The following is a 12,665-nucleotide window of genomic DNA, read 5'->3' on the forward strand; positions in this document are numbered from 1 at the left end:
GTCTAACAAAATAATCAAATTTAAAGAAAAGAAAGAATTCCTTGTATTTTCTTCACAATCCTTTGAAACGGTTTTAAAAATTGTTGAATGTTGAAAAATATTTTATTTTCAAAATTGCATATGTACTTAAAACGAAAACAAAATGCAATGAAATCAAATATTGTAAACTATAATCATTCGGCTAAACTTTCAAAATACGCAAGAAACTACACGCTCCATGTTCCAGTCAACAAAACACTTAGAACAAAACACAGCTGCGAAAAATTTTATTCCTCTATTTCGCCGGCACTTGGCATAAATTTATCAAGCTAAATGTGTAGGTACAAGCCACAGAAGAAAAAAAAGAACGTCCAATTCCTCACTTGGGGTTCACGTTTTCTCTAGCACAAAGAGTAAAACTCACTAATCACACGACCACTTTCGTACAGTGACACACCACTACTTTGACGAATGCATGTATTTATATTTTTGTTGTTTTAAACTAAACCTATGTCTCATTCAATACATATCTTCAGCGGTCGTAGTTGTCGTGGGTCGCGCGATATGCAAATATGTAATAATAGCCGGCTTTTCGTGGCTGTATAAACATATGGCATATCAACTTCTAGTTTAGTATTTCTGAGTAGGATAAAAGTGGTTTTTCATTTAAAAACACAAAAGTTCTTTTAATTGTTTTGCAAAACATCAACACCAAATAAAAATAAACTTCTTTCGAAAAAAATACAAATTGTTATCACTCAAACGAAAGTGTGAATTCGAGAGAAGGAAGTCTGATGAAAATGTGAAAACAAGATAAAAAGAAAGCCATAATAAAAACAAAGTAAAAACTATTATTAAAAGGCATCCAAACAAATACAGCTGCAAAGCAAAATAATGGAATGGTTTTTTATCTTCCGCTGGATCAATTCATGTAACAGATTCCAAGCTGTGGATATTTTTGAAAACTTTAAAAAACCTTAAGTTTTTTTTAAAGGTCTATAGGACCTATTGTGTTTCATGTGTTTATATGACTTTTAAAAGCTCTAGGCTTTTGTTTTACGAAACGCATTACTGCTATTAGTTTATCATTGTCATGTTTGATTTTCAATATTTATTTACCTTTTTTCAACATTTTTTAGCATACTCTTCAACCAACTTCCATTATTCCCTGCCTATTTAGAATTTTTAATATTTTTCCTGCAATTATTTAGCCCTTTTTTCTAATTTTAAAATTAAATCATTAGCTTTACAGTTGCAACAAATTGCAGTTCAAAATTTTGCATCAAAATAATTTCAAACATTAGGTCTATTCCCGTACTGCAGAATTCTGCAATTCTGCACGAAATCGGCAGCAGAGCGTTCCCGTACTTTTCTGCAACAAAAGTAACTTTTCTCTCAGGCAGAACTTCTGCAGTGAGAGAGGTAGACATTAAAAAAAAATTACAATCAATCAACAAAAGTAACTTTTCTCTCAGGCAGAACTTCTGCAGTGAGAGAGGTAGAAGTTGCAGCAAAACCGTTCCCGTACTTTTCTGCAAGCTCTCTCTTCTCTTTCTTGTTGAAAAGTGACTGCAGGTTGGTGTGATGGACGTTGAGTACACGCTTACACAGAGTTTGCAAGTTGGGTAAAATCAAGCATTTTATTATCAGTTGTAATAAATTTTATGTTTTATTATTACTAAAATCAAGTAGTCTTTTTGAAGGGACGTTTGTATATTTTGAATTGATGGAATTTAGGGGTTGTTTTTTTTAATGTCTGTTTTAATTTTTTTATTGTAACGATTTTAGGCTTAGTTCATTAAGCGTTTTTTTAACTGTTAATATTTTAACCTGACAAAAAAAAGATAACTAAAGCCAGTATTACAGCACGGCTAATACCCCAACCAAAAAAAAATGTATTATAAAAACAAATTGTTTTAAAAAACTTCTAAAAAACACTTTTCTTTTGTATTTAATAATTTGAAATAAATATTTGTTTAGGAATAATTTTTTATCTTCAATTGTTTTTAAATAGACTAAATATGTGTGTTTAAATAATAGGTAAATTTAATTGGCAAAAAATAAATTATACCTTGAATTATACCTTTAACGGTGCTACCAATTTGTATTCTTTAATGAACCAAAAAAATTGATGTAATTTTGCCGAATTCTTCTATTTTAAGAAATTTAAATTCTAAAATTCGGAAATTCTTAAATGCCGCCATCTTGAATCATAAAAAGTACATTTTTTTTGGAGTCATATTTTAGGTTAGAAACTCAGATTAGGGGTTTTAGAGATTGGAAATTTTGACAAATTCTTTGGAAAATAGAGTGCGAACCTTGGTACGAACTGCTTCTATTTTTTTATATTTGAATTTTAAAATTTTTGATTTACAGAATTTTAAAAGTTTACTTATTTTAGATTTTTTTTTAGTTTCTTTAATATTTTTAACTGTAGCTTTTGAATTTTAGGTGTTTTGAACTCTGAAACATTCAAACTTTTGTTTTATTCAGAATTTTAAAATATTAGAATTTTTAAGTTTAGGAACTTTTAAGTTGAAAACCTTTGTTTTTTTATTTTGAATTTTTAAAATTATTTTTATTTTATTTTCAACATTTTTAATTATTAAATTTTTTATTATTTGTATTTTTAAGCCTTAAACGAGGCTTTGAATTTGTGAATTATTGTTTCTTTTTTATTTTTCTGATATATTTTTTTCCTTTTTAAAATTTCTCAAATATTTTTGTTAAAAAATTTTAATGATGAATTTCTTAATGTCCAGATTTCCAAATTTATGAGCTTCAAAATTTTTGAGTTTGTGATTCATATATATTTTTTTAAATTTGTCAATTTCGCTGCGTCACCGTTGTTCTTCCATGTGACATCCAGTCATAGTTTATTTATGTTATCCTGAATAAAAAAATCCTTCAAATGGTCTGCCAACAAAACATGTTTTATGATCCCCTCTATATTAAACCTTTGTTTATATATTTTTTTAAATTATATTTATTAAACGTGTACCTGCAACTCTCATTTCTATTTTTTTTACCTAATGTGAAAGTTTCGATTTGTTTCTAATGTACAATTTCTACCTAAGCATAAGCATCTTTTAAATAACACGTTGAGTTGCAAAAAAAAAATAAGTTTCCGTTCTTGAGGTAAACTTTTTTCAACTACAATTTTTGTCAATTCCTTTTTTTAAATGTTTTGAAAAAAATCTTTAAAAAAACATTTATACCCAATTTGAGTAAATCCACTCAACTGTGTACAATATTGCAGAAAAAGTACTGGAACGCGCTACCCAGGCAAAAGTTTTGCGGCTTCTCTCCTTGCAGAACTTCTGCAAAAGAAAGAGATGAAGAGAGTGAGCTGAAAAGTACGGGAACGTGCTGCAAAAAAGTGACTTATGCTGGCTGCAGAATTCTGAAGAAGCTGCAGAAATTCTGCAATTCTGCAAGTACGGGAATAGACCTATTGATTAACAATGAATTTCTCAAAATTAATTAGATGAATATGTGTGTGGAAAATCTATGACTTAGATATAATGAGACCAACATTTGATTTGATTTGAATAAACTCGGAGACAATCTATGGATTGTATAAAATTAATCCTATAATAAATATTCAACTGTGATGAAATTTTAACACATTTAGAATATTTACACATGCTAAATGAGAATATTTACATATTCTAAATGATTTTATTTTATTTCTGCCAAATAAACTCGTTTGCTTTATTTTATTTTAGAGGTAATCCGAAATAGTTTTTTTTCGGCAATTGACTTCGATTGTCCAGAGATTTTTGAGATTCATATGTAAAATTGTCCAGAAAACACGATGGTAATCATATTAAAAAAAAACATTTTAAGGTTCACAATTAGGTTATTAGGTACTAGGTTGCGTTTAAAGATTTAATTTATACTCAAACGATCCTTGCTCAATTTTCTTCAAAATGCAATTCGAAGAATCTTTTTTCGTTTAATAGTTTTAAAGTTATTAGTAAAATTGTTTTCTCAGTTGAACAGGAATCACGTTATAACGTATTCCATATTTTTAGTTTTTTTTTATTATTTTTAATGATTTGGTTAGTTTATGAATTAAAAAATTTAATACATATATTTTGACTTGAAATTTTGAAATGTTCAACACAACTAACTATTTCAACCCGTACAAATAACTCAAAAACCAAAAATACTCGAAAATAATTCTTCTTATTTGAAACAAAATAAATATTTCATTAGAAATAGAATTATGTTTATTATTTGTATTTTTCAGAGTGGCTTAAGCATTGCATACAAGTTTGATGTGTAAATGAAGATAATTTATTTGTCGTGCACACACAAATGAAAATCATGCTAAATATTTCCATTTTTTTTATCAAGGGCACTCTCAAGAATACCTATTTTTATTTTATTACATCGCTTAAAAATTTTATTATGATCTTAGTGGGTTGCAGACTGGATTTCGTCATGTGTATTGAAAAAAGGTTTTCCGGTATTTTTTTTCACGCATGTTTTGAATTTCCTAACGTCAAGTAAATTTGCTGTATTTTTTCACAAATTGATGTTGTGATTTCAGAAAAAAAATATAATAAAATATCTGGTTACAGTTTAGACTCGATTATCCGACGTTTTGAACTTTGGATAATCGAATCATGAACAAAACAAAAATTGTTGCTTATGAATCGATTCTGCTCACAATAACGAAAAAACCCATTCGATTCGATCATTCGAAGTCTGAAGCCTTCGGATAATTGAGTCTATAATGCATATAGCTTAGGAAGATTATACCAAAAATTGCACAAATACAGCGTTTATTTGCCGCTGTTACCTAAGGTTTATCGTTTTGATTATTTATAAATAAGCATAAAAGTTGATGTGAAATTGTAAAATTTGTCGCAAACTAGTAAAATATAATTTCAATAATCGTTTTGCGTTTTGCTATTCAAAATTAAATTTAGTCGCTTCAAATGTGCAAAAGTTTGTTCAAATAATTATCAAAATTAACTCCATTGACCATTTTTTTACCAAACATGTAACGTTCTTTTCCCCTATACTTCAATAACAACCCCCTAAATTCTTTCTGTAAGCTCTGAGTACGTGTCTGCTTTTACTTCTACACCTTCTATACCCACAACCACTCACACGCACAGATCAAACTCACTGCAAACCCCCAAAATCCATTTCTTTCCCCCAGAGTCCCCACGCAACCGCCCCATTTTGACCCTCATTCTACCACTTTTCGCCGGCACCGTCTCTCTCTTCATTTCACTCCAAACCCACCTCCCCAAACCCCATTCCTAAAACCCAAACCCAAACACTAACACTCACTCCGCCGACGTTTTCGACCGGCCTCTGCTGTGTTTACATATTGTGCGGATTCTCGCACGCTGCCTTCTGCTGATGTGTTTTCAAGAAACTGCGTCGTAGCAAAACCCTCTGCTGCTGAAAACAAACGCTTCTCTCCTTCTCCTAACCTTACTCGCCTTTTTTCTCTTCTTCATCCTCGCTCTCTGCACCGAAGTTCCAGAACTGCACCCAGGGATGCTATACGGAACCATGAACCAATTGCTGAACCACGTGAAACGTTTTGGCAAATTGGTCTAAATTGATGCTGCGAAGTGTTAGCACTAACACCAACAACGCCTAGTCGTGCCATAATTAATTGATGCTAGAAATCGGAGGTGTGACCTGCCGGCTAGGCCGGCTACACCGTCGGAGCCGGTTCCTCAAGGACACGCCTCCCGTCCAACCGGTGCAAACCGGCACTTTCCCTCCAGCCTGCCACGGTTAGATAACGATTTGACGTATCGCCATAATGGCGTCGCCGCTATAAAACAGCAGCGGCGCCTACTGAGTTCAGCCCTGCCTCTGCTAGACCTGTGTGCGACTCCTCCAACACAGGCTCAGCTCTCGCGGCTTGGGTCGTATGTTTTTGTGGCGCTGTTTGTTGTTGTTTTCGTGCGGCTTTAAATTGCGGCTCGAACCACGTCGGAACTTTAGTCAGTGCCAGCATTTCAGACCGTTACGACAGCTTAGCGAGCGTGTTCTTCCGAACTCCCAGCCCCGAGCAGCCTCGTGTTCCGGAAGAAAGTTTCTACACTGCCGATAAGGGAAAAGCTAATCAAGAGTGAAACGCGCCTGGTTCTGGTTCCACCATTTAGTGAAAGTGTGTATTCTTTAGTCGTGAGCAATCGCCGCAACAGTATCATTAGTACAAATATCTTCCGTTTTTGCGAAGAAGTACCTGATAGAAGAACGTTACTAAGTTAGTAAAGAGAAGAAAAAAACTAAGTAAATATCACAAAATGTCAGCATCACCGATTGCACGCCAAGCCGCGATGACCATTCCGTCCCGGAAGGTCCTCATCCATGACGCCTCCGACCTGCCAGATCTGTACTCGTCCACCCCCGGAGGAACCCTCTACTCGACCACTCCAGGAGGTAATTTAATCGCACAAATACAGAGCAGAGCTCGCGAAAAAAAAAACTCATTAAAACTCAAGGGCGTGAAGAAGAAGAGGAAGATGGCATCCAAATTTGTCCTTCCGGCGAGGTGCTGAAAGTTACGACGCAGTAGGCCGCGAACGCATGTGCCGCATGGCGCCAAGCCCTTTTTATGGCATGACGGTGCGTGCTATAAAATTTAATTCTATGCATAAAACAGCAAGCGGCGTGACCAATTTCCGCATTTTCGTGCCAATTATGAAGTCGGGACCACGTGCTAGAGCACCGAAACTCAAATTTCAACTTGCGGAAAGTTATTTTTGGCAAGCTGTAAAGGCAACAGAACAGAAGCAGAAGAAATTTGCCGGGCTAGAACAGCGGACAAAGACCCGCGGCGAATCACTCTGGGCGATAAGTGGCGAAGCAATCAGTAGATCGAAGCGGTTGACTGAGCACAATTCGCGGAGTGTCGCGTCCATATAGAGTCTAGCTTTTATGGAAGTTGCGAACTCGTCCCGCGAACCGGTTTATTAGCATTTTTTTTTCTTCTTTCTCGCGCTCACAGGAAAGTGGACGGTTTTGAATAATATATTGACTCTCTTTGTTGATCGCCCGGAAAGAAAAGATGACGGGCCTGTTGTGAAACTGGATTGATCCGACTGATCATCGGGTTCGAACGGGATCGTCCTTTGGGTTTATGGTTTTGATGGCGTGCTATAAAAATGCCAACGTGAATGTTTTGCTTTGTTTGCTTGTTTTGTGTTACTAAACAGCTGAAAAACGTCAGAAAAATGTAAATAGAACTGAGTCGCAGAGTAAACTTGCATTATATCAGCACCTGGTAGTTTGATATTGCTTAAAACAACATGATACCATATTTTTGGTAGGCTCAAAATTTGATCATATTTGCTTACTTTATTAAAAGCTTTAAATTAAGTAAATGAGGCAAAATAATGCATACTTTTACCATGATCTTAGTCAAATTCTTCATTTTCACAACAAACAAAACTTGTAGGGAAATTTCAGTAAAACCCCACTAAATAGACAATGATTGCTGATTAATAATTAATGGCATTTCAGAATTTGACATCTGTCAGAAAACTCACTTCTGAATGTTTTTTTTTTTGTTTTCCATTTTTTTAAATGACAGTTTGTCAGTTTTGAAATCGATTTTGTTTACATTAAACTCGGTTTATTTACACTGTGATACCAGATAGGTTTACATCGTTCACACCCTAATATCGGTGACAAGGCTGCAGCGAATGAAGTGATTGACCATGAGTAGTTTGTTGTTATCAACAGGCTCTGATAAGACTTATGTAACTTGGAAGGCGTTGTTCTACACGACTTTGATATGCTTGTTTACTTTTAAGATATCAACAGAGCTTGGAAATTTTCCACTTTTTTTGTTTACTACTTAATTTGCTGTCACCGTAGAGCCTAAAAACATTGTTTATGAGATTAAGTTTATTCGTAAAAAAAAGTTTTAATGTTAGTAATAGACGGATGCAATGTTTGTTTACAAACTAACTTCGTTGTTTTTTCGCCAAAAGTTCTTATCAAACTAGAACCAAAATAATGCAACAAATAAAAACAGAAGGAATTTGCTAATCTGAACGAAAAATCGTCTCGAACACTGACAGCTGTCAAAACGCGGATTTAAAAGATATGTCTAAACCAGAAATAAAACTCTAGATATATTCTAGTGTAGATTGCTCTATAACTGCATTACTGGTATTAGCAAGGGCGCTTTTTACAATAGTTTTAAATAAGATTTTTAATTCAATTTTGACAGCTTGTTTTAAGATGAATATGTAAATTTGACATATTTTTCGCAAAATAAGAATAAATTGTTAGAATTGGATATTCAATATGGCCAATATGGAGACAGTAGCATTGAAAATGTTATCTTGTGATTAGATTAGAGGTCTTTCAAAATTCATCGGAAAATCGAAACTATTCAAAATCACATCCTGTCCAAATACCGATAGCGTCAACAACATGTCCAACTATGCCAAGTCAAGCTATTACCATATTCATTGCAGAACAAACAGCTCAAGGTACAAATACACCGACTTCGAGCTCGAATAAGACATCCGTTTTTATTTATTCTGCATTTTTATTCACACACTCCTTCTCTCTGCTCCCAGTCAATGGCCGACCGACCTGCGAGTGAAAAGCCGGTGCAAATTTTAATGGCAAATTATTTATTTGAACTAGCCAAGGACAAACGCACTTATCTTATCTTGGCAAATTTGGCGACCGAAACCTTTGACAACGCACATTTTATTGGGTGAGTTTGATCCCACAAAAAGAAAAAGAAAAAATGGCGTGTTCGAGTTCGAGGTTATGTCAGCATGTGGTGCGGTTTAGAGGACACCACACGCTTGAGTTACGCAACAAAAGGTATTCTTCAGACTGGTGGACGACTTTTGCTGACCACCAACCCGTGTTCGAAAAATATAGGTGAAACTTTGCTTCAAAGACAATAAACGTTGATTTTAAAAATAGTCCTTTCCCTGACGAGAAAACAACGAACAAAATAAAGCAAAACACTTGTCGGACTTCAAAGTGGACAGGACCATAGATTTGGGGACGAAAAACGTTGTTTTGGTTTAAAATTTATGAAACATGAGCGCCGCCATGCGGCCGTTTTGAGAAACGTAAGCTGTCAAATCGCTACCTTAGAATTACATAGAATTTAATTATTCCTAACATCTGTTCCTCAATGACTTGTACTGCTTCAGTGAAAGTGTTCGCCGGTTCAGGTGGGTCAAATTTCGTTTCAAAGAACGGCAACCCTTGCGCGTTGTGGCCAAAAATAAAACCAAAACGAGATCCAACAAAAAAAAAGAGTTTGTTTTCATTTTGCGGCTGCGCCATCCATACGGCACATCCGGTGCAGTTTAATTCACGTAAATAAATTACGTATCCGTTCAATGTGTTGACGATGATGTAAAGTGTTATAAAATTAAACGGATCAGACTTGGTCTGCCAGCATCGGGACGTCAATCAGACTGGCTGTCGTCGCGGCCATCTGGCGGTAGAAAGGAGTACCATTTCAGATCAACAATCAGAAAATTGTCAATTTAACAAATATTTTTTTTGAGAACAGCCTGTCTAGGAACATGACATTTTGTGCAAATTTGAAATAATTTTGAATCCCACTCGATGATTTTGAAACAACGAGTAAAGTCTGCACTCGTCCCATTCTTATCGGTTATTTTGTTGCCAAAAAAGAAATTATTCTGCCTTTGCTTCTTTGCAATTTTTGTAACAAATTGATGCTGACGCAAGGTCAAAAATCTACGTCATTTTATGTGAATTATGTAAATAAGACGCGTCATACTTTCACTGCACGTGTTTAGTTCAATGATCTGCCGCCAGAGTAATTGTGGCGCTTGTGTTACTTACCAGAATCTAGACTTAAGTTTTAAATCTCGATTATTTAAATTTAACTCAAAATTACAAAAAATCTTTCTGCTTATTTATTACAAATAAAAAAAAACTAATAAAATACGGAACTGCAAAACTCTAATCCAACGTTGACCTCCTTAGAGTCCAATTTCAAAATTGATAACTCTTATCACACTCGCCTTATCTTGTCATATTTCAAACGATGGAACAAAACCGCCTAATCTAATCCGAACTTTTTTCTCTCTATTAATCCCCAGGCACCCGCATCGTCTACGAACGGGCCTTCCTGATGAATCTGAAGAACTCGCCGCTCGCGCGCACGCCGCCGACCAACCTGAACAATCTACCTCACAACATCCTGCGGAACAGCCCGACCGCAAACCGCCAGCAGCAGCATGTTCCGCAGGCTAAAAAGCAACCGAACGCGCAGCCCAAGTTCGACGAGCACCAGGAACAGTTCGACATGGACCTGTAGAAGGGGCGGGCCCTTCTTCTTTATTTTTATTTTTTCGTTGAATTAATTTCATGTGTTAAATGCTAAGGTTATCGTTCGCGAAAGATATAAACTTTATAAGTTTATCCTACTGTATCGTTTGTAAGTTATGTAAATTTAAAAAGAAGCTGCTTTGCAACAACCACATACAACAACAACTGCAAATCTGACCACCCCCTTGGGAAGCAAAAAGGGAACATCCAGTGCGAAGACTGCGTAATTCAAATTTGAGTTCATTTTCCAATAAATCACCAACATTTTACTGTAAAATTATGTTAACCTTTCTTCAACCAGACCATCAGAAAAGTCGAAAATCTTGTTTTCTTGTGATAACAATGGGATGCCCCGAACGGCGTCCACTTTTAATATTAGCTTTTTTTCATTTTTTTTGTTCAAGAGCAAATCAATGATGTGTTCTGTGAGGACACCTAACCGATTAAGTATCAAGAAAAAATACAACTCTACCTAGATTGTAGGCGTGAAAAGAAGAGCAATGTTTGACGTAGTGACACTTTTTCTCGTAAAAATTAAATTTTCTTTTCTAAAAAAAAGTTTGTAACCCCATAGGGAATATTTTCGCCTGTATTGAACTACACCGTTTTTGGACACCACCCTAACTAGCAGCGTTGGATAGAGATGATAAACGGAGCGGTAAGCCCTCCAGTGTTTGTAATGTAATTCAGTCAGTTTGTAAAAGCACGATGCAATGATATTTTAATGTTAATGCTACTTCCAATAATAAAAAAAAATCAAAACCAAAGTTAAAATTCGAGATCGTTTAATTCCGAACAGTCCATTTACTAGATTGATGTTTACTCAGAGACAAAACAAGACTTAGTGGTTTATTGACTTTATTTTTAAAAAAATTCCAACTAAACGAATCATCTTTTCGGTAAACTGAAAACAGTAGGCTTGGCCATTGAAAACGCAATGTAAACAATAACAAACAAGTTTTGTTTGGTTGACCATTCTGTGCATTGCCCCGTAGTTTGGTTGAATTTGGTTGCCGAAGTCCCAAGTTATGAATACATATGTTTACGGTAGTTGAGCTCAATTCATCAATTTTCATGCTGTTTTCGGGTCAACTGCTAAGTGAGTGTGAGGCAGGGTTGTTAAAATATCAAAATATCAGCTCTCAGCAACTACAATTATCCCGCCTGAATAATCACGCCTCAAATACAACTGCTCTTCTCTCTTCATTGAAACTCTCAGCGCCGAACATAGCCAAACACTATTTCGTGTTTACCCACTCGCGATTGACATTTTCCTTTTCTCTCTCATTCCCGCTTCTACGATCATCCTACCGCAACAGCGTTTAACCACAAAAGCCGCCACAAAACCAATTTCGCAAACGCAGTTTAACGGGACGTCATGCGTGGTCGGCTCCTAATCACCATCTCGCGTTCTCTCATTGCAGTTTTCGGAGAGATTGAGAGACTCAGCGGTGAGAGCGCATAGTCTAGGAAAAGAGGAGGAGTGATAGAGAGAGAATGACATCGCTGGGAATCACAAGACACAAGAAGAGATCTCACAAGCTATAGTGACGGCCGCTATACTCTCGGATATTTTTGGTGCAGAGATAATCTATTGATAGCATTTCTATCACTCATTTGCAACACTGGTGTGAGGTGAATGACAAAATTCTTAATCGAAACTAGGTCCGAAGATTTGAAACGGAGACAATCCAAACCTCTTTCTACACCTAAGCTCCCATCCACCCCGAAATTCGAACTGACGACCATTGGATTATGAGTCAAACTGCCGCTCAGCGACTCTACCGAGACAGGACCCTGTAGAGTCGCAACCGGGACTCCTTGAGACACGACGTTCCGGACGCAGCACCATCGCTGCCGATCATTAACCTCCCAACCACCCACTGACCTCTTGTCCGCTTCCGTCGTGTCCTGTTCCGGATTCCGCAGACCGGTTCCAGCACAATTCAATCACACTCGCACTTTCACGCCAAACGTTCACTCTCAACTGCGTTTTAGGTTTTACGCCGACTCGGCTTTGAGGTTAGAAAATTTGACAGCTTGGCTGCACTGTTCACATTTTTTGCACGTGTGTCTCTGTAAAAATGTGTGTGCGTGTGCGCTAGTGACGTCACGCTGTAAAACCTAATTAGGTTTTACGCCGACTCGGTTTTGAGGTTAGAAATTTGACAGCTTGGCTGCACTGTTTACATTTTTTGCACGTGTGTCTCTTTAAACATGTGTGTGCGTGTGCGCTCGTGACGTCACGCTGTAAAACCTAATAACGTAAACACGCGCTACTTTTTTCGCTGTCAAAACCAAGTACACGCTTCAGTATGGAATAATCTGTTCGGGTTATTATTACCCGATCAATGATT

The 12,665-nt window shown here is 36.2% G+C and overlaps 2 protein-coding genes across 2 annotated transcripts in view; both read left to right on the forward strand.

Annotated features, from left to right (window-relative positions):
* The window catches only part of LOC120420604 (proteasome maturation protein), a 308,647-nt gene that overhangs the window by 165,577 nt on the left and 130,405 nt on the right, over window positions 1-12,665 (forward strand). The gene's annotated exons all lie outside the window — the stretch shown is intronic.
* On the forward strand, window positions 5,949-11,040 carry LOC120420598 (eukaryotic translation initiation factor 4E-binding protein). The gene is made up of 2 exons (XM_039583672.2): window positions 5,949-6,402; window positions 10,080-11,040. The coding sequence occupies exons 1-2, from the start codon at window positions 6,267-6,269 to the stop codon at window positions 10,295-10,297; spliced, it is 354 nt and encodes a 117-aa protein (XP_039439606.1). The 5' UTR covers window positions 5,949-6,266; the 3' UTR covers window positions 10,298-11,040.

This window comes from Culex pipiens, chromosome 2 (assembly GCF_016801865.2).
Source record: "Culex pipiens pallens isolate TS chromosome 2, TS_CPP_V2, whole genome shotgun sequence".
NCBI lineage: Eukaryota > Metazoa > Arthropoda > Insecta > Diptera > Culicidae > Culex > Culex pipiens.